Below are 23307 nucleotides of genomic sequence, written 5' to 3'. Positions count from 1 at the left end.
AGTGAAAGATGGTAGTCGCAGCATCATGCTGTGGGATGTTTTTCAGCAGCAAGGACATTGAAAAGGTTCCAAGTCGAGGGGAAAATGCATGGTACGAAATATAGTGAAAACAGCAAAACCTGTTTCAGTCTTACAGTGATTTGAAAATGGGATGGAGGTTCACCTTCCGGCAAGATAACGGCCCGAAGCACACTGCTAAACCAACAATCGATTAATTTAAGGGGAAACACATAAAACGTTTTGTAGTGGCCTAGTCAAAGCCAAGATGTTAATCTGAGAATCTGTGATCAGACTTTAAGATTGCTGTTCACAAGAGGAAACCATCTAAACTTGGCTCTTACCCATCTTCCCCACGTGGAGCAGCAGGGGCTGGTGGCGAGCTGCGACACGTGTAGAACATGGATAAGAGTCAAAAAGGATCACCTTTCCTGCATCCTTAAGTTCGCTTTATATATACACCTTTTTCACTGAGATACATTTATATTAGCAGTTTTAACTTATAGGATGCACTTAAAGGTGTTATGGTATATTTAAGCACTGGCACTTTATATGTACTACTCTCCTTGGTTCATTTCCCCACCCCTGACACATTTAGAGGTGGATGAGCAGGTTCCTAACATCTGAGTCTGTCTATTAACCTTGTCTGTATGTATGTATGTATACTTTTTTGTATGCCTGTTATCTTAGATCTTTAATAAATTGTGTCATTTATAGTGGACTTTTGACTACATAATTTTTGTATTTGGATTCAGAATGGATTTGGACCGGACAACACTTTTAACAAGCTTTAAGATTTGGCTGTGAAACCCTCAAGAATGGTGAATGCGGCTGTGCAATATACCACAAGTTGTAATTCTGTAGTAAAGTAATTTTCAAAGCTGCTCAACTTAAGATTGTTTATGTAAAATATGAAACCGTTCTATAGGTTATCACTTTTTATTACAATAAAATGAAAAAAAAAAAAAACAAAACCTAAAAGCATTACAAGTTCTAGTCTGGACCAGCCTATATAAATCAAGGAAGAGGAGAAAATGTCTGCAAAATATGACAATACTATAAGAACAATAACCCGTTAAGTTAATGATTTAAAGAAAAAAAATAAAATAAAAGCGGAAGATTCAAATCAACATCGACTCTTTCCTAAATAGGGACGCAATCAGAAGGGAATAGAACAAGAGAAGTGACATGAAATATTTATTAAGAACTAACCCCTGTGCAAACATGAAAGCTTCAGTCATATTTTATTTAGAGAAAGAAATAAGCCAACATACACTTTCTTTCCTCAGCAGTTCCCATCTCCCTGTGAATAAGTAACTATGTCCACACGCGCACACGCGCGCACACACACGCACACACACGCACACACACACACACACACGTCTTATTCAGCATCTTTTTGCTGCAAAGATATATATACGTACAACTTCCTCCCACTCCCCGATATCTCTAACATTGAGAGAAGGGAGGGGAAAAGCACACAGCTTTCAGAGGCAGGAGATTTGTAACATTTTTCTTATCACTGAGCTAGATAAATGACATACATTCTGCAGCAGATAAAAATAACAGAATTTTCATTGAAGACTATTAAGGCCTGTTTCACACTTCAGTTGTTTGACGTCAGTCAAAATCTGCCACTCTTGGAAAAAGACGGATCCGCCCATTTTTTGGCGGATCCGTTTTTTTCCCCCCATTGATTTGAATTAGTGGCGGATTTTGACTGTTGTCCGTTGGGTCTGTTTTTTGACGGATCCGTGAGAATTTTATCGGCTCCCGGGCGGACCAGACGGACACTGCAACTTTTTTTTGGTTGACGGTCCGCTATTTTTAACTGCGCATGCCTGGAGGCTTTGCTCCAGGAAGTTTTAACCCTGTATTGCCGTTCCGGGAGCCGCTAAATTCTCTCTCTTCCATCCACCTCACCGGAACTCGCTTCACGTTACGGCGATGTCCATCCACCTCACGATGCAGCGGCGATGCAGCCCGCGACATCACGGCGATGCAGCCTGCGACATCACACGGGAAATCGCCCTCACGTTCCAGCCCGCGGTCACTTTAAATCACGCCGCTTCGCAACTTCAACGGATCAGTACTACAACTTGGTTCGATTACATCCGTCCATCAATTAACATTGTCGGATCAGTTGTTTTTAACCTTTGGCGGATTTCAGCTGACCTCCGCCGATGTAAATGTGAAACAGGCCTAAGAAAGCAGTTCAAGCTTGCATTTAAGAAAACAAATTGTTAAAAGCATACATATAGAAAAAGTGTTGGACTAGTGGGTGCTGATGCCCCCCCACAATATCTCTCTCAAAGCCAAAGTTTGATTACTGTGCCTGTCATGCCATTTTAACATGTTTTCTATCTAATGAATAATACCTTTCCTTACTTAAAAGAAAAAAAAAAAGTTGTCAACCCTTAGGCCACGTTCACACGTTCATTATTTGGTCAGTATTATACATCAGTATTTATAATCCAAAACCAGGATGGAACATTCAATGGAAAAGTATAATAGAAACAGGTCACCACTGTATTTATCACCCACTCCTGGTTTGGGCTTATAAATACGGAGGTAAAATACTGACCAAATACTGGATGTGTACATGTGACCTCAGGCTACAAGTCTGCAGTAACTGCATGCAAAGTGTAGACTTGGAAATACTCATAGCATGCACTGTGCATTGTGAGGATTCTCCGTTGCCAACGCCTGCCGATCATGTGGCCGTAAGTTTGCAAATCACAGTTTTGGTCACTCAGTGTCAGTTGGCTTTTTTTTTTTTTAAACTGTGAATTTTTATTAAAGTTTTATCAATTTCTGACAAGAGAACATAGTTCAGGACAAACTGACATTTCAAAACATAAGAAAAAAACTCTAACCAAGATATAATAAAAGCACAGGTTGTCATAAATAGACAACAGAGGGGAGGGAAGGGAATGAATTCTGAAAAGAGGGGGGGACCAAGAGTACTAGGATTACCTATTCAATTCTCTGAGCCCAAAAGTAGTCCCATGGAGCCCAAATCGAATCAAAACTCTCCACACTCGCATTTAGAATTGCCATCGTATATTCCATCTTTCGAATGTCATTAACTCTATGTAATAAGTGCAGGTGTGAGGGAGGGGAGATCTGCTTCCAGTCGAGAGCGATCAGATACCTAGCCGCTGTGAGAATGTGTAGTAACATTTTGGCTAACTTTTTCCCCATCCCTTTAGGAATAAGATTTAACAGGTATATAGTCGGGCCCAGCCCTACTTCAGCATAAAGAATCTTAGAGATCAACAATCTCACCTCCCTCCAGAAACTTGTAATCCCAGGACATGACCAGAAGATATGAAACAGCGTGCCCACATCAGAGCCACAACGCCAACACACATCTGGAATTGAGGGGTTTAGTCTGTGAAGGAGGTCAGGAGTGTGGTACTAGAACATTAGTACCTTATACTGATTTTCCTTGTAAAGGGTGCAAATAGAGGACTTGGCCGCCTTTTCCTAGATAATATGACAGCTTAGGGGTGAGAGCTTCCTTCCCAGAATAGACTCACATTTGCATATGTAATAATATATTAATTGTCGGCCCTGTTGGGGAGAACACAATTTTACATATTTCTGATATTAAACCTTTGGTCGACGACCCTCTCCTGCAAATCCTCTCAAAGTCAGTCAGTAGGGAGACACCCAAAGAACCAAAAAGGCAAAGTGTTTAATCTGTAAGGAAGGATAGACTTGACGTCATCAAATGTAAGAAGCTCCAGCACATCCTAGTCTACCAAATCCGCAAACCTAAACAAACCCGCAGAGGACCAAGGATGGGCCATTGCATGTTCCAGACTACTTTGCAACAAGGGTTGAAATATGAATGAGATAATAGGTGAGTTAGGGGAGGCTAAACCAAAACTTCCTCATACAGCAGAGCCAGATCTCCCTCATGAACCTAACAGGGCCCAATAGACTCCGGGGTTACAATGGCCCTATTTAACCATAGTAGAGAATTTGGATGACTTGGTGCCAACCACAATTTCTCTATTTCTGTCCACTTATTATATGCCCTAAACAAAGCCCATGAGAGGATTCTATGTAGGTGAGCAGCCCAATAGTAATCAACATCATGGACCGAAAGACCTCCCTGTGATTTAAGAGTGATGAAGACAAACTGAGATCCGATGACGTCTATCACTCCAAATGAACCTCATCTTGGCAACATGAAGAAACAAGCTCACTCATGGGCACCTTAACCGGCAAGGTCTCAAAAAAAAAATAAAATCGTTTAGGAAGGAGGGATATCTTAAGAGAAGCTATCAGGCCAATTCTTGAAAGCGAGAGCGGTTTCCATTTGTCCATCAACTTCTTTAATTCATTCAGAAATGGCGGGAAATTAGAGCTATATAAATTGCCATAAGAGGAAAATAGGTTAACCCCCAGATATTTGATTGTCTCAGTCTTCCATCTGAACTTAAAATTTAGTTTTAAATGATCCAGTACATCGAGGGGGGGGGGGGGGGGGGGGAGACAACATTTAGTGGGAGGGCCTGTTTTTGAAGTGTTAAACTTATACCCCGATAACGCTCTCTCTCTCTATTTTTTTATTTTAAGATCTTCCATCAGGTTAGGCAGCGTATATGTATTAGGGTTAGGCGGACATCATCCGCAAGTATGGAAATCTTAAACACCTTATCCCGATCCTCTATCCCCGATATGTTTGGATTTTGCCTAATCATTGCCACCAAAGGTTCTATACATAAAACATATTATAGAGGTGATAAAGGGAAGCCCTGGCAGGTCACATTTGATAATTTGAATGAGGGAGAGGTGTTAAAGGGAAGTTTAAGAGGCTGAAGGGGAACTATACAATGCTCCAATATCTGTCAGAAAAGGGCCAAAAAAGCCAAAAACATTCAGTGTCTCAAATAGAAAGGCCCAATTAAGGCGATCAAATGCCTTTTCTGCATCTAGACTTAATATGAGAGACTTTAATTTTCTTTTATTAGCAACGTCGCTTAGGTCTATCGCCCTTCTAGTATAGTCTCCCCCATGCCAGTGAGGGACCAAACCCACTTGATCCTTATTAAGATGGGGAAGCCAGCAGTTCAATCTAATTGCCAATAAACGGGTGAATATTTTGAAATCAGAATTTAACAACGCTATTGGGCGATAGTTTGAGAAATCCAAAGGATCCTTCCCCGGTTTTGGGATGAGAACCAAATAAGAATGTGCTAGTGTATCCGGCATGGGCGAGCCCTCAAGAAAAGAGTTAAAGAGTTTGACCATATGAAGCGAGAGCTCCTCCGCAAAGGTTTTTGTAATACAGATACGTCAGCCCATCTGGGCTCAGAGATTTATCCAAGGGGAGGTCCTCAAGGATGTTCACCACCTCCTCCTGTGTTACACACTGATTGAGAGACAACGAGGCCTCTGACGGGAGAACTGCAAGGATTAATTTTGACAAAAATTGATGCAATGCCTCAATTCCACCAGGTTTAAATTATCTTGCAAATTGTATAGTTTGTTATAAAAACAATAAAGAAAAATTCTGAAATTACAGTTGGGTTATAATGAATCGTGCCGTCCACCTCTCTCAAGGCCTGGGGGTGAGAGTTCAAGGTTCTATCATTCCATAATTTAGCCAAAAGTGTGTGAGCTTGGTTTCATTTTTTTGTAATATTTTTTAGTATAGAGAAGTTTTTCAATTTTATGCAATGATAGGTCTTTTAATTTGTTTCTAACCATCACAACCTTATTAAAGTCCTCACTGAGGGCGAGGCCACCAACTTACGCTCCTCTCTCGATAATTGTGAAGTGTGAAGTTAATTTACAAATTCGGCTTTAGCATTTCTTTTTAATCTGGAAACCTCCTTAAAACAGTACCCCTAATGACAGCCTTATGAGTTTCCCACAGGACTGAAGGGGAAGAAACAGAGCCATCATTCAGGTGGAAGAAGAAGAAAAAAAAAAAAAAAAAAAAAAATCAGTGAGATGGTTCAATAGAGTCTTCTGAATTGTCAGGTCCTTTATTAAAATCTCATTCAACCGCCAGTGGCATGCCCTAGAAAACAGTTGAGTGGATAACGTCCAGTACCACCGGAGCATGATCGGACCAGTTAATGTGACCCATCTCAGCCTTTGCCATCATCCTAAGGGACGGAACATTGGCAAAAAAATAATCCTTGAATGGGTGTGATGATGGGGAGAATAGAAGGAAAAGGTCCTGTCTCTAGGATGGTCTATCCCACAGGTCATACAAGAAGTTAGTCCTAATTAATTTTCTAAAGTTTATTACCAATCTGATCAGGTTTTGTGATGGAGGTTTATTATTTATAGAGAGTCTGCCAGCCAAACTGTACTGAGAAAGGGATATTAAAATTGCCACCCACCAGCAAAGCTGCTGGCATAAGTTTTTGAAACAAGGAAAAAGCCTCTCAGAAATTTGATCTGACCTGAGTTTGGAGCAAATAAATTACATAGAATGATGGGCCTGCCCCTCAAAGAAGCCTCCAAAATGACATATCTACCCCCAGAATCGATGTGCGATTTGGTCACTTTTAAGGGACAACCTGATTAAATTAAGATGGCTACTTTCCCTCGCTTATAATTAGAGAAAGCTAAATGAGACAAGAAAGGAGCTTAAGGCGACCCCGAAAGAGCCCGTTTTATTGTAGTGTCTCTCTTGAAGGAAAGCAATATCGGCCTTCTGGGACTTCAGCTCTTGAAGGGCAAGCTTCCTTTTTCTAGGGGAATTAAGTCCCTTGACATTTAGTGATATTACACGCGTCATTTGGGATTGTGTAGTTTACTGACATGCATATGATCTACAGGAGCTAACACCATTCCCACCTCGCTCGGGGTACAGTATTGGACCCTCTCCTCTAAGATATTCTGCATCTGTAGTTCCGTAGGTTGCCGATGGGTGAATGGAAGGGGAGGAAACAATAGATAGGGGAGAAGACAAGGACAAAGAAGAACATAAAAAGAAAAAACATATTAGAAAATAAAGTACCATATTTCCTAGGAATAGGAAGCCTGGTCTGTGGCTGACCTTGTGGAAAATATCAAACCCACAAGGTTAATAACAAAGGAGCACCACAGCCACAGAAAAAATTCTCGCCTAAACCACATAAGAGGAAAACAGATGATCTATAACCCGTCAAAAGACAAACCAGGGCTCCCCCAGGTACTCAACATTAGTAAATTGCGGGATACCAGCCAAAAGAGAACAAAGAAGTATGGCTACAAAAATTTGATGAGATAATATAGGGATGATTCTGTACCGGCTAAATCTTTTAAAGGAACTTAAACAGCAGTGTGAAGCAAAGTTTTGCACTATTTAGAAGAGAAAAATTGGAAAACATAAAAAGTCTGAGAAATCAGCAAAGACCCGTTATTCCCCTCTTCTCTCCCCTGTCACTCAGATGTTCCTTCTTTCTTTTCTAGGTCCAAACCGGAGGTGGAGGCAAACCCGCATGGATAGGGATATCCCAATCTGAAATCTTGGGGACCTAGAGTTCTAACTCCTCGCCAAAGGATGGTAGATCTTCCAGGGAGCGTAGAGTTGCCGAAACACCCTCTGTCCGGGCTGTTAAAGCAAAGGGGAGACCCCATCTATAGGGTATTCCGAGATCCTTCAGGGTGGACAGCAAAGGTCGGAGGAGTCTCCTCTTTTGCAAAGTTATACATGACAAATCTGGGAATAATTGAATGGCAGTGTGCTGGTACATAAACTCCTTCAGGAACCTGGCCTTCCTCAATCATCTTTTTAATTTCAAAATCATGTAGACAGCAAATGATGACTCTTGGAAAAGGTGAAGATCCCTTAGGCTGTAAGGCCCGGTGTGCCTAATAGAATTTAATGGGAGTGGAGACTGGATCGCCCAAGATGGAGGTGAAGATTTCTTGCAGAATTAGTTTAATGTTTTCTTGGGACCCCTCTCACTCTGATATTACATCTTGTACACCTGTTGTCCAAGTACTCCAATTGAACCTGCAGGTCTCTGACCATTTTCTGCTCCATTGTAGGTGTCTGGTGCAAATCAGCCATATGGGATCTGGTTACTTCATGCACTCCTTCCAAAGAGTCAATTCTATCCGCCAAAAGCTGCAAGCCCTGTCGCACACAGGCAATTTCTGACCTGCATGCGTCTTTGACCTCTGTAGGCTTTTAACATTTGTGGATGCTTTGTTTCCGTTACTTCAAGGCACAACAGAATTTTTGTCCCTTTAATCTCCGTTCTGAGAAAAGGTGAGGAAAAGAGGAGTGGAGAGAGAAACAATGAACTTTATTTTACAGATAAGCTAATTATATCAATCTAAATTTATTAAAATATCAGAAATTTGGGGAAACAAAAAAAAAACCAAAAAACTAAATGCTTTTTTTTCCCTTAAACCAAATAGTCATACCACACAACATGGTCAAAATGTCTTTATATGTTCACTTTACGCCAGCATCATTTATAAAACTCCTTTTACTTTAGTATGATCTTAGAAAGGTTTAGATTTAACAGTAATTTCTTTGGCTGAGAATATTTACAAATCCTATTTTACGGACCTATTCCAAGAACTTAATTTCTCCATCTTCTCCCTTATCCAAGTTAGTGTTAATTGGACTGTACTCTGATGACATCGGAGTACAGTCTGATGCTTCACACGCACCCATAGACTTGTGGGTGTGTTTCTTTTTATTATAGGATGCATTCACAGCATGCTGTAATTTTTTTTCTTTTGCCAAATCAGCATGAAAAATAAGCGCTTGTCAACACTATACTATAGCACATTAGTCATGAGTGCTATCCGACAAAACATTGGATAGCACTCGGCCATGTTATATGCTCATGTGAGAGAGCCCTACTACCTAAGCAATGAAGAATGATGTTCAAAAAAGAGCCCAATATAAAAATGCTTTAAAGCATTGTTGGTAACGAGTGAAAAGAAAATAAAGAGGGGAGTCACATGACCAAGGTAATACACAGCGGCATCAATAAGACCTCATGTGTAAGGAATGCAAGTGTTTCGCTTCAAGCTTTGTCAGAGGTTGTTTGAACATTATCCTATTTAAATGTTGAAGCATCAATCAGGATGTACACTGCACATATGTTGCCGTTTTCAGAATTATAAACACACTGTCAGTGTGCGCAAGATGCCGGAGCATGCATCAGCTGACACCGACACATGCGCACTGCAGTACACATACAGAAAGGAAAGGCAGTCACACGACCAGCAACAGTGACTGCCCAGAATAGACAATCACGTGAAAGGGATGAGAGCGGATATAAATATTAAAAATATATTTTTCTTTACTTGTTGAACTTCACGCATTTTCAACAAGTATTCGTTATTATTTTTGATAGCACTGTTTAGTCCAAACCTGCAGCCAAAAAGCGCCATACTATTATCATGATATAAAAGTGCCTTTGAACGCCCGTTCACATTAATTGGGCATTGTAACTTACCTTAAGTGGCTGCTTTTATCACATGCTAATGTGAGACCAAGAGAATTTATGGGTGCTTAAGGTAGAAATGGCTTTTTTTTTGATCATTCGATGGATACAAATAGCAGTTACACACAACAAATAGAAGAAAATAAACTTCAAACTTTACTTGAAAAACTGAATAAGTGTTTATTGTTGCAGAATTACATTTTTTATACATATTTCATAAATGATACAGGATTTTACACATCTATATTTTGCTTATTTATAGGACATTCCTCCATGCTCCAAACCTCCCCGCACACTCACACGTTCCAGACCCTTCAGCGACAAGTCCTGTATTTTTACTGTTCTTATAATCCATTTGTACAAACAGGATCAGGCTTTTTTTCTGCTGAATGGGGCTTAAGTCGCTATTTTCTCCAGCTCCTTCAGCATAAGAAGTGCAAATGGCAAAGAAAAGCTCTTTTTTTGTAGTGTTAAAAAAAAAAAAAAAAAAAAAAAGAAGAAAAATATCTCCTGTTGAAGATCACAGTTACTCAAGAGAAAACTTTAGTAATCATTCTTTGGCCATCATTACAATAAAGAGGAGCAGTCAGCATTCCTAACTTGTCTGTTTAGTACGTTTTGCACTCTCCATGGAATAACTCAGGAGAATATTTTGTTAGGACCCTGCATTGTGACACTTCCAATTCTATTCCTCATAGAATTTTTTTAAATAGTTTGACAACTGTGAATTCTTATTTCTCATGTCACGTGGTGTAGCCATGCGCAATCTGGCACTGTTAATAATGATTGGACAGTAAGTATCTGAGGACACCACCACCAACAGGTAACGCCTAGATGTCAAGTTATACATAAGTTTTTAGTAGAATTACCAAAAATCTGAAACCGTATAGAATTCTAAAAAATAAAAAAGGTACTTGAGAATTAAAGGGTGATTTTAGCATTTCTTAAAACAGACCAGTTAGGAGAACTGACGGATTCTCTTTCAAATTTTTTCGACTATTAAGTTGTGTTGTCGTTAAGTGTCAAAAAAGGACAATGACTTCAGACAAGCAGTGATCTGTGTTGTTGCTAGGGCCTTCTAGATGTAGATGATTGTCGATCAGACTGATTCCATAGCAGACATTCATGCCCAGAAGATATGATGGGCACATTTATAAAAAGATATGGATGTCATATGAATACACCTCCAGAAATCCAAGGTCACACTATGCCTGGAAGCAGTTTATTGCCAATCTCATGTTCTGTATGGATCTACAGTTCCGGGGGGAAAAAAATGCAGGACACAAAAAAAAAAATAGAAGCCATCAATTCTATGATTCTAAGAAAATATGGAAAATGGATTCAGTCCACCTGAGAGGAGAGCCTTAGGTTAGAGGCAGTTACTTAAGACTACAGTTGGCAGCATTTGCCAGCGCCATGTTCCACTTGGGCACTAGATTTTGGCTGGCAAGGAGTCCATGGTAACGTAACTGCCAGTCAAATAATGCATGAAGAGAACATATAGATACTCTCCTCTCTATTTCAATATATGCAAGGCACCAGTCATCTGGCTTCACTTCTTTAGTTCTGGAATCCTTTCCCTGAAGTAGGAGCCTTTCACAGTGGGGAGTCCTTAAAAAAAAAAAAATTGTCTTTGCAAAATTGAAGCCCAACACCACCCATCATTACCCCATGCCAAACCCCAACAAGAGACTGCACCATTTTGATATTGAAAGTCTGTGGAAGAGCAGCTTATTCCAAAGGAAAAAAAGGCAAGAAAACCCCTGAAAACTTTGGAGGTGATATCTCAGGCGTTGCCACTCTCCAATCCTTCAGTGGTACGTAGATACTGTACATAAAATATAGACAAGGCCGGATATCAGATGCTTCATCCAGGAAGATGTTGCGCTTTTATCGACAGGGCATGAACCAGAAGATGTAAATCTTTATGAAGAAATTTGATTTTCATTGCATTAGAATAAGGTGGTAACCCCTTCACATTCATGCAACCCTGATTTTCTACCCTGCTGATCCTCCAATCAAGAGTGCAGAACAGGGGAACTTCTCCCTCCCCAAAAAAACAAAACAAAACAAAAAAAAACACAAAAACCTATCATGCATTGAGCCCCTGAAGAATATATAGATAGCCAAGGCAGTGGGAGAGAGAGGGATTTGGGGGGGGGGGGGGGGGGGGGAATTACAATTAAAGTGATTACAAGAAAAAAAAAAAAAAAAAAAACATGCAGTTTTTTAAAATGCATAGCAAAAAGTTTCATTGTGTTTGGGGCTTGGATTAAAACTGAACAGCACAGAAAGGTTTGTGCATGAACCTGGATTTCATCATGTCAGCTAGGCATCAGGACGCCTTCTTGAAGACTTCGTCTCGCTCATGCTGAGGTTACTACTGGTCCAATGCACCTCCAAACAGCATTAATTGTGCGCTAGATTACTCACGTGTCTGCACTAAACTAGCAGACCATTAATCTAATGTGTTCTACAGGCGTTCTGCCACATTCTAACTTGCCATAAAAAAGGGAAAACAAAAAAATACAATAAAAAAAATAAAATTTGATCATTCAAAATTCAGAACCTTAATTTTTCACAATCATCCATTTGCATTCACTGTTAGGTGAAATAATTGACATGGATTAAACACATTTTCCAAGCCTTAGAAGGAATCAAGGCGCCGTGCTCAGCTCTTTTAAATTTACTTCTGCTCATTCTTAAACAGCAGCTTAAAAAGTTATAAAAAAAAAGAATAAGAAAAAATGATGGAAGAAACACAATAAGAGGGAGAACTGATCACCCATCCCAATACCACATCCCAGCTACCACCAATAATGTTTTAATTTCAAAGGCAAGAGATATCCACAGGTTTTGCTGGGGATTTAGGAGTCCTGCAATGATCTATCCTTGTCATCAATTTGTTGGATCGGGAGGTGCATCTGCAGGGGATCACGCAGTCTTTTAATGTCCAACTCAACCTTAAAAAAAAAAAAAATAAATAAATTTTTGAATGACTACATAAAACTTTGTACATTTTTCCAATTCAAGATTTTTATTGAAAGATTTTCACTTATTGAGGTAATTCAACAAACAAAAACATGACAAACAGTAAAGCCAACAAAATTGCCACTTGGTAAATTTTTAAATATGTACAGGGTGGGCCATTTATATGGATACACCTGAGTGGGCCATTTATATGGATACACCTGAGTGGGCCATTTATATGGATACACCTGAGTGGGCCATTTATATGGATACACCTGAGCGGGCCATTTATATGGATACACCCGAGCGGGCCATTTATATGGATACACCCGAGCGGGCCATTTATATGGATACACCCGAGCGGGCCATTTATATGGATACACCCGAGCGGGCCATTTATATGGATACACCCGAGCGGGCCATTTATATGGATACACCCGAGCGGGCCATTTATATGGATACACCCGAGCGGGCCATTTATATGGATACACCCGAGCGGGCCATTTATATGGATACACCCGAGCGGGCCATTTATATGGATACACCTGAGTGGGCCATTTATATGGATACACCTGAGCGGGCCATTTATATGGATACACCCGAGCGGGCCATTTATATGGATACACCCGAGCGGGCCATTTATATGGATACACCCGAGCGGGCCATTTATATGGATACACCCGAGCGGGCCATTTATATGGATACACCCGAGCGGGCCATTTATATGGATACACCCGAGCGGGCCATTTATATGGATACACCCGAGCGGGCCATTTATATGGATACACCCGAGCGGGCCATTTATATGGATACACCCGAGCGGGCCATTTATATGGATACACCCGAGCGGGCCATTTATATGGATACACCCGAGCGGGCCATTTATATGGATACACCTGGGTGGGCCATTTATAAAATGGCCGCCATGGTCACCATCCATCTTGAAAAGTTTTCCCCCTCCCATATACTAATGTGCCACAAATAGGAAGTTAATATCACCAACCATTCCCGTTTAATCTAGGTGTATCCATGTAAATGGCCCACCCTGTATTAGTATACATAAATTGAATGTTATACAATGGGGAAAATAAGTATTTAATACACTGCCGATTTTGCAAGTCTTCCCACCTACAAAGAATGGAGAGGTCTGCAATTTTTATCGTAGGTACACCTCAACTGTGAGAGACAGATTATAAAGATAAACAGAAAATATCATTGTAGGATCATTAAATAATTAAAATTAATTGTATTACATGAAATAAGTATTTGATCACCTACCAACCAGCAAGAATTCTGCCTCACAGACTGTTTTTTTTTTTTAAGAAGCCCTCCTACTCTGCAGACATTACCTGTATAAATTGCTCCTGTTTGAACTTGCTCCCTGTATAAAATACACCTATCCACACACTCAATCACACTTCAACCTTTCCACCATGGTCAAGACCAAAGATATGTCTAAGGACACCGGAGACAAAATTGTAGACCTGCACAAGGCTGGGATGGGATACAGAACAATATTCAAGCAGCTTGATGAGAAGGCAACAACTGTTGGCACAATTATTAGAAAATGAAAGAAACACAAAATAACTGTCAATGTTCCTCGGTACGGGTCTCCATGCAAGATCTTGCCTCGTGGGAGAAAGATCTCTTGGTAAGAAGCCATGAAGGTGTGGAGGCTGTAGGGAGGTTACCCCTAAGCATTACGGGGATGGACACTCAAAGCCAATTTTTAGTCCATCTCGTATCGTACGGTGGACCCACTGATTTGTGGAGATGGACTGCCAGCGGGTGAAAAAAGGAGCGAGAGACGACCCCAAACCGGGCGTCATTGCTTATCTGGTGTCTGTTGATGGTTAGGGACAAGGATGTTCCTGCCCTTGCCCCCCTATACTCTTCCTGAGTATGTCAACAGGACCAGGGATTCCCAGCCAGTACTGGCCCAGCCTCAAGCTGCTTAGCGGCTGTGATCTGACAAGGGCATGCAAATTCAGCTTAGAATAGCTGTTGACAGAGGTTTGGTCACGGGAGGGACGAAAAATCCGTCTCCTAGGATTTCTATGTTCCGGAAGAGAACCTTTTGTCCGAAGCTTTGTCCAGGATGTTATCTAAGACATTATCCAGGACAGGCTTGAACACATAGTGGCCCTGGAAGGGGATGGCGTACCATTTGGAGATAAGTCGCCTTCCTTAGGATTTTAACCAGGGCTCTCCTCTAGAGGAGTTAGAAAGGACGGCCGCTTTTGCAGCTACCTGGACCTGGCGAGAGCAGTCACGCTCAGCCTAGAAGAGCCGATGCATTAAAGAATTACCCGAGACCTGTGAATTACAGGCTGGTCTTCTGCCCTGGTCTCAAGTTGTTCAGCGACCGCCAGCGGAAGCATCGGCTAAGAACCTCGTTGCTTTCTGCAGTGGGGCGTCAGGTATATTTTCCCCTGAGGTGCCCCGAGTCTGTGCGTAATCATAGAGACAGGGCATGTGAAAGCTTTATTAGCTTCTAGCAGATTTGTAGAGGTGTCTCAGGACTTCCTTGATAAGCTCTCAAAAACACACACATTATATTATATATTTATTTTTTTTTCTTTTTTCTTGACCCATTGGATCTTTGAGCTGGGAGGAGCCCTCAAAGGGACAGGCTTTTTTTTTTTTTTTTTTTTAGGGAGGCCTCCTTTTATGGAGGATCAGATTCTGTACATTCTCGTGTACAGGACACCTTCTTTGGGCTTCAGCCCAACATCTCGTCCTGTACAGTGTATTTAACTTCCTCCGCCTCCACCCCTATGGTGCTCTTAACCATACTGATTAGCTCACCCATATTCTCGGAAGCAGTTGATATTTTTTGTTCCCTGGTTTTAGGGGTGGACATGGAAGAGGGACCCTCCATCTCCCGAGTGTCTTCTGAATCCGAGGACTGAATTTCGCCTGAGTCAGATTCTATTGGAGCTTTCCTCCTCCTAGAGGGAGGCGGTCTGGGAGAAGGGAGCCATGGAGGAGTAAACCTCCTGTATTATGAGGGATTTGATGCTGTCCAGGAGAGAGGGCTGCTCAGTGCGAAGGACCTCTCCGTACAGGAGGGCAGAGCTTTCCCCGTATGTCGAAGGAGTCTGGCAGCTCCTCATAGTGTCAGAGACATTATCTCCCAATATTAGAGAGAGATAGGTATGCTACGCCGTTTTAGTAAATAAATGCTGGATAGCCATGGTCGACGCCTGCTACTTACAGGAGAAGGGGGTACGCTGGGCTCCGCCGACGCAGAGAGAGAGAGGGCTTGTCACCATCCATGCCGTCTACAGTCAATGTCAGACAGGCGTCTTACCTGGTGGTCTCCTCACCCGGATCTTGAAAGATCGAGGGTCCAGCATTGTTTGTGCACTTCCTCCTCCCTTTGGCCCAATGGGGGGAACCACATGAGGACGCCCCAGAATGTGACCACCGGTCCCAGAAGTAACACGCCCCCCGGCGCGCACGTGTGCTCCACCGTGGAACGCATAGGGACAGACCGGAAGTGACGCGTGCCCCTAAGCGATGCGCGCCCCAGTGGAAAGCCCAGTAACGCCCGAAGTGGAGGAACCGGCAGCACGGAGGAGGAAGCCGGGGAGCTATCTGGAGGCCCCCAGCGCGCAAATCACCGCCTCGCTTTACCCCCGAAGGAGGCGCAGGAGAGGCGGGAGAGTCCCGAGTCCCACCATGCAGGCGGAGACAGGAGCAGCCACCGGAGGAGGAGAGCAAGGCCCCCGACCTCGGCTGCCCGGCATCTGACAGGTATCCCAGCTGGTACTGGACGTGGGGTGCTCCCGATCACTGGCCACATCAGCACCATCGTAGACCTCTTCATGCCCCATAGGGGACAGGAAAAGACTGGGGGTTGCAGGAAGGGGAGGGGTATTTAACCTCTTTGTGCTCCTGTCCCCTATTAGGGCGGGAAAGACATACTCCGATGTAGCTGTCGTGGAAGGTGACTGGAGAAATAGAAATTTTTGGTATCCACTCCACTCGCCGTGTTTGGAGGAAGAAGGATGAGTACAACCTCAAGAACACTGTCTTAACAGTGAAGCATGGTGGGTGAAGTCTCATACTTTGGTTTCTTTTCTGCAAAGGGAAAGGGGATAGGACGACTGCACCATATTGAAGGGAGGATGGATAGGGTGATGCATCGCATGATTTTGGCCAATAACCTCCCTCTCTCAGTAAGCACATTGAAGATTGGTCGTGGCTGGGTCTTCCAGCATGACAATGACCCAAAACACACAGCCAGGGTAACTAAGGAGTGACTCCACAAGGAGCATTTCAAGGTCAGTCTCCAGTCCTGAACCCAATAGAAAGTCTTTGGAAGGAGCTGAAACTCCATGTTGCCCATCGACAGCCCTGAAAGATCTGGAGAAGATCTGTATGGAGGAGTGAGCCAAAATCCCTGCTGCAAGAACTACAGGAAATGTCTAACCTCTATAATTACAATAGAAAAACAGAACTGAATATTGGGTACAGAAACCTTTGTTTGCATCAAATACTTATTTTATGCAATAAAATGTACATTAATTATGCAAAAATATTATAAATGTGATTTTCTGGATTTTTTTTTTTTTTAGACTGTAACACAGTTGAAGTGTACCTACGATAAAAATTACAGACACCTATTCTTTGTAGGTGGGAAAACTTGTGAAATCGGCAGTGTATCATACTTATTTTCCCAGATGGTTTGTTTTGGTAATACTGAAATACCAATATACTCTAATGTTTCCAGAAATGGTTTTAAACAAACTAAAAGTATATGGCTGTAATAAAAGGCGAGTCTCCAGCTTGTCAGATCCATCAATGCTACGTATAACATAGTTAAAAAAAGTTATATTAATCTCAGACAACCCCTTCTTAACCACTATGTATACTCCCCCCTCTGGTGCCATTCCAGCCGTATTCATCACTGGCGTGACAATGTCATTCGACCCATCAGCGGCTGCTTCACTGTCCCCTCCTTCGGACAAATCAGACATCCAGAGGATGTGAGAATGAAGCTGCTGCTCCTCTGACTTCCTTTTCACAAACCAGACATCTGAATGAAGGGACAGTGGAGCGGCCGATGATTGGCTGCAGTGATCATGTGACAATGTGACTTCTTAAAACCTCTGTGTAGAGAATGGAGTAGACCACAGGTCTCAAACACGCGGCCCGTGGGCCGCATACGGCCCCTGAGGCAGGCATCTGCGGCCCGCGGTGCACCACATCTCACTCCCTGAGGCAGGGGGAAAGCGCGCATTCAGGAGCGTGCGATCCGCGATGGCTGTTGTGTGTGCACACTCTGCACAGGACCTGGGATGAGGTCACAGGAGGGGGAGGAGTCAGGGGTCACATGATCAGGGGCCTCCGTGTAGGCAAGACGCTGCTGCCTGTGCTGGTTGTCATGGTGCTGGATGAGGTAAAGTTTCTGTGTGGGGTCAGGAGGGGTGTACGGAGCGGAGCCGCAGGTGTACGGAGCGGAGCCGCAGGTGTACGGAGCGGAGCCGCAGGTGTACGGAGCGGAGCCGCAGGTGTACGGAGCGGAGCCGCAGGTGTACGGAGCGGAGCCGCGTGTGTACGAGGCGTACGGAGCGGAGCCGCGTGTGTACGAGGCGTACGGAGCGGAGCCGCGTGTGTACGAGGCGTACGGAGCGGAGCCGCGTGTGTACGAGGCGTACGGAGCGGAGCCGCGTGTGTACGAGGCGTACGGAGCGGAGCCGCGTGTGTACGAGGCGTACGGAGCGGAGCCGCGTGTGTACGAGGCGTACGGAGCGGAGCCGCGTGTGTACGAGGCGTACGGAGCGGAGCCGCGTGTGTACGAGGCGTACGGAGCGGAGCCGCGTGTGTACGAGGCGTACGGAGCGGAGCCGCGTGTGTACGAGGCGAGCGGAGCCGCGTGTGTACGAGGCGAGCGGAGCCGCGTGTGTACGAGGCGAGCGGAGCCGCGTGTGTACGAGGCGTACGGAGCGGAGCCGCGTGTGTACGAGGCGAGCGGAGCCGCGTGTGTACGAGGCGAGCGGAGCCGCGTGTGTACGAGGCGAGCGGAGCCGCGTGTGTACGAGGCGAGCGGAGCCGCGTGTGTACGAGGCGAGCGGAGCCGCGTGTGTACGAGGCGAGCGGAGCCGCGTGTGTACGAGGCGAGCGGAGCCGCGTGTGTACGAGGCGAGCGGAGCCGCGTGTGTACGAGGCGAGCGGAGCCGCGTGTGTACGAGGCGAGCGGAGCCGCGTGTGTACGAGGCGAGCGGAGCCGCGTGTGTACGAGGTGTACGAGGCGAGCGGAGCCGCGTGTGTACGAGGTGTACGAGGCGAGCGGAGCCGCGTGTGTACGAGGTGTACGAGGCGAGCGGAGCCGCGTGTGTACGAGGTGTACGAGGCGAGCGGAGCCGCGTGTGTACGAGGTGTACGAGGTGAGCGGAGCCGCGTGTGTACGAGGTGTACGAGGTGAGCGGAGCCGCGTGTGTACGAGGTGTACGAGGTGAGCGGAGCCGCGTGTGTACGAGGTGTACGAGGTGAGCGGAGCCGCGTGTGTACGAGGTGTACGAGGTGAGCGGAGCCGCGTGTGTACGAGGTGTACGAGGTGAGCGGAGCCGCGTGTGTACGAGGTGTACGAGGTGAGCGGAGCCGCGTGTGTACGAGGTGTACGAGGTGAGCGGAGCCGCGTGTGTACGAGGTGTACGAGGTGAGCGGAGCCGCGTGTGTACGAGGTGTACGAGGTGAGCGGAGCCGCGTGTGTACGAGGTGTACGAGGTGAGCGGAGCCGCGTGTGTACGAGGTGTACGGAGCGGAGCCGCGTGTGTACGAGGTGTACGGAGCGGAGCCGCGTGTGTACGAGGTGTACGGAGCGGAGCCGCGTGTGTACGAGGTGTACGGAGCGGAGCCGCGTGTGTACGAGGTGTACGGAGCGGAGCCGCGTGTGTACGAGGTGTACGGAGCGGAGCCGCGTGTGTACGAGGTGTACGGAGCGGAGCCGCGTGTGTACGAGGTGTACGGAGCGGAGCCGCGTGTGTACGAGGTGTACGGAGCGGAGCCGCGTGTGTACGAGGTGTACGGAGCGGAGCCGCGTGTGTACGAGGTGTACGGAGCGGAGCCGCGTGTGTACGAGGTGTACGGAGCGGAGCCGCGTGTGCACGAGGTGTACGGAGCGGAGCCGCGTGTGCACGAGGTGTACGGAGCGGAGCCGCGTGTGCACGAGGTGTACGGAGCGGAGCCGCGTGTGCACGAGGTGTACGGAGCGGAGCCGCGTGTGCACGAGGTGTACGGAGCGGAGCCGCGTGTGCACGAGGTGTACGGAGCGGAGCCGCGTGTGCACGAGGTGTACGGAGCGGAGCCGCGTGTGCACGAGGTGTACGGAGCGGAGCCGCGTGTGCACGAGGTGTACGGAGCGGAGCCGCGTGTGCACGAGGTGTACGGAGCGGAGCCGCGTGTGCACGAGGTGTACGGAGCGGAGCCGCGTGTGCACGAGGTGTACGGAGCGGAGCCGCGTGTGCACGAGGTGTACGGAGCGGAGCCGCGTGTGTACGAGGTGTATTACGTTTGAAAGGAATGCATCCCCCCCAGCTCAAATTTTTTTTTTTATGTGCAGCCCATTTACTCTGCCGAGTTTGAGACCCCTGGTGTAGACGTTTTATACCTAGAAATGAAGCGCTGCAAGGCACTCACATTATTCACCAGGTCATGCCATGTATTCTAGAGATTGCCTATATTGTGCTTTACTACCAATGGCCCACTTCAGTGCCAGCTGAAAACAACAAGATGGCGTCTATATGCGCAACATCGATGGAAAGAAAACTGAATGATGGGGAATTATGTTCACTTAGGTTAATCACAGAGATTATATACAGCAAGGAAATTTCTCAATATTTGACAAACAAATATAAAATATCATACCTGAGCAATATCATCCTTGAGTCGATTGTATTCTAAGTAATTAAAACCTGTTTTTTTGGCCGTTTTATGGAAAAAATTTAAGAACTGTCTGTCTGTGGCATCTGGATAAATATATTCCTGTAACGATAAAAAAAACAAAATAAAGAAAAGTGTTCTGACCAGCAATGTCAATGGTCATCATCGGTTAGGATTATTAGGTGATGACAAGGCATGAAATACAATTGCATTAATATTTTAGATTACAAAAAGTAGAGAAATAGTCTAGCACTACTTTAGTCATTTGCAGAAGAGGAGGTCATTGATTCAGGTTTAATTAGCTGTAGGAAATGTTTTACAAAAGACCCTTTGGTCTATGTGACAAGGTGGTACCACTCCATGAAATCACAGACCCGATGGGTGTAGTTCTGCTTGGTTCTCCATCCCGCTCCGTCTCGTCAACAGGACCTTGTGAAATAACCATTCTGACCTGATGAATCTATACATGCTTCAGCTACAGATCAACATTGTTAGCATAAAACTCGCATTTTTCTTGTGCAGTAAAGGGTCTATTATACAAATTACCTTTTTAAGGGATTTTGGGTGTACCAGAATTTTAGGTTACATAAGAAAACTCGATAATATATAACTTGTGGCTCCCCTATAGTGCACTGAACCGGCCACGGTCTTCATATGTACTGTAGCTTTACTGACTTCAGGAGAGTCTCAGGATAGTACAGGAAGTAGGAAGATTAGGAAACAGAAACTGTGTGGGCAGTGATTTATCCATCTTTAGACTATAGGAGTCTCAAGACGGTGCTTTATAAGTGGAACGGACAGGCACTGAGGATGGAAGTGTATTAGCTGTTGAATGGATTTCTCTTCCTCTTAGGAAAGGTAACCTAAAAGGACAGAGGGGAAGGCGGCAGGAAATTCAGGATATAAATAACACAAAAAAGGATCTAGGGAGTCTGGGGGGGTAGCTAAAAAAATATACAGTAAATAAAAAAAGAACAGTGATGAGGGTTGTTTTTTTGTGCTTGCAAAATCCCTTTAGTTAGCACAGTCATCTTAAATTTACAAATCTCATTAGCATGAAATCATTATTGAAAACTGCTAGTAGATCAGTTATACATTGACCATATACAAACTAAAAGAGGAAAACTCTTAAATTTAAAGTAACCTAATTATGCAAGAAGTGTATCTCAATGGGTTTAAATGGATGTCAAATACTACAAAAGAAAAAATAGATGGTCACAAATTACATAGATGTTGGCACCAATCCAGGCATGAATGTATAAGATGGATTAGGGGCAGTAGGTATAGGCCAAATAATAGTTGCAGGTACATTATAATACTTTTATCAGATGCTTTCGCTTATGATAAGAGGCCAAGAACAGTCCAAATATAGATAAATATGTGTAAAGATACTTCCTGATTGATATATATAAAAAATAGGAGGCCACACTCACCTTGCCTGTAAGTAGAAAATAACAATACATTCCAATGACACCGCTATAAGTAATGAAGTAAGTGACAGGCTCCATGATATCCCAGGAGTATTCCCACCACGTCAGACGGGCCAAGATTCCAAACTGCACAGACATATAAGCTAGACCGCCCCACTGGACAATCCTGGTCATTTTAGCAGCTTTCTGAACAGCCTTAAGCCGAGCCTGGGCAAACATTGAACAAGAGATTTTTAAACACTGCAGTTGGGATAAAGTCTAAAAGATAAAACTGTATAGTCCCCCTAATCTGAGGAAACCTTACGGTACCGTTGCACGTAGCGACACACCAACGATTCCGACAACGATACGATCTGGCCAAGATCGTTTGTGCATCGCTAGTAAGCAGTCATACAGGCCGATCTTCATAGCGACGCATCAGCGATTAGCGATGTCACTAAAGACCACGGCGATCGTTGGTACCGTGTCACACACTGTCTATAATAGCGATTCAAACTTTGAATAGGCGTCCTTCAGCGCTATCTATATGATATATGAGTTCGTCAGCGTGACGCCAGCGATCAAAAAATGATCCTGAACGTTCGCGCACGAGCAGCAACATCGCAGCAGGGAGCCGGTCGTTTCCGCTTGTCGTACTTAGCGAGATCGCTAACGATGTCGCTGTTGCGTCACAAAATCGTTGTCGCTTCAGCGATATTGCTAGCGATCTCGCCGTGTGTAACGGGGGTTTCACAGTGGGGAAAATAAGTATTTGATACACTGCAAATTTTCCCACCTGCAAAGAACAGAGAATCAGTGAACCCTGTCCAACCAATCTTTGGGACACTCCGATATGAAAGATCCACCTATGGAACATTTATAGCAAATCATGTGGAAGTCTCCTTAGATTTAAACTTTTTTTTAGACCATTACAAATGTGTACAGAGACACCAGGACTAAAACTTGGATCAAATCCAGGTTTCTTTTTCTTTATTTGTCTAAATTGTATTTACTCTTTCACTTAAGGTGATTTTTAGTGGTATTGTTTCTCCTTGTGTTGAGTGCCTAGCCGACATAAGGAGAGATATAAGCCATGCAGTGACTCCTCGGGGAATTCAAATATGCAAACAGCCTCTTCAGAGAGGAAGACGACCTGAACTGTAGTGCCACCTATTGTGTGCAGCAATCATAAAAGTCAAAACATCAACCCTTTAACGAGCCTTGCCACGTGCCTTGTACAAGGAGCCAAACCAGAAACTGGGTTGTTTACCCCTCATCAGTGCAAAGCAGAATGTCTAATTCTACTGGGGATGTAGCAAGACTTGTTAAAGGGTGGATATTGGCTTTTAAGATTATTTCATCCAATAGGTGTAACTAAAGTTCAAGACCTCCTACTCTCTGAAGAGGCAATTATCATACTTACTTTCCCAGAAGAGCATTACATGGCCTATAAGTCTCCTTATGTCTTGTTTGTCACTCTTCACAATGAGAAATGATACCCCTAAGGTATTTTCGCTATGCCCAAAATGCTGCACTTGCTCGTCAGTGCATGCAGATTTGCAGCATGTAATGTACAATCAATTGGTCAAAATCCGCAGCAAAGACTAGCATTCTCC

At 44.4% G+C, this 23307-nt stretch overlaps 1 protein-coding gene across 1 annotated transcript in view; it reads right to left on the bottom strand.

The window, feature by feature from the left end:
• Nucleotides 1–9577: 9577 nt before the first annotated feature.
• Nucleotides 9578–23307, bottom strand: part of MCU (mitochondrial calcium uniporter) — a 147097-nt gene continuing 133367 nt past the window's right edge. The window contains exons 6-8 of the mRNA XM_073585811.1: nucleotides 21716–21919; nucleotides 20268–20384; nucleotides 9578–12385 (exon numbers count right to left, since the gene is read on the bottom strand). Of these exons, the coding sequence (XP_073441912.1) occupies nucleotides 12290–12385; nucleotides 20268–20384; nucleotides 21716–21919 (417 nt within the window). The 3' untranslated portion in view covers nucleotides 9578–12289. The remainder of the gene's footprint in view (nucleotides 12386–20267; nucleotides 20385–21715; nucleotides 21920–23307) is intronic.

Source organism: Dendrobates tinctorius, unplaced genomic scaffold (assembly GCF_039654945.1).
Source record: "Dendrobates tinctorius isolate UK_male_01 unplaced genomic scaffold, ASM3965494v1 ptg000089l, whole genome shotgun sequence".
In the NCBI taxonomy this organism is placed as follows: Eukaryota; Metazoa; Chordata; class Amphibia; order Anura; family Dendrobatidae; genus Dendrobates; species Dendrobates tinctorius.
This window is presented reverse-complemented; position numbering and strand designations above follow the sequence as displayed.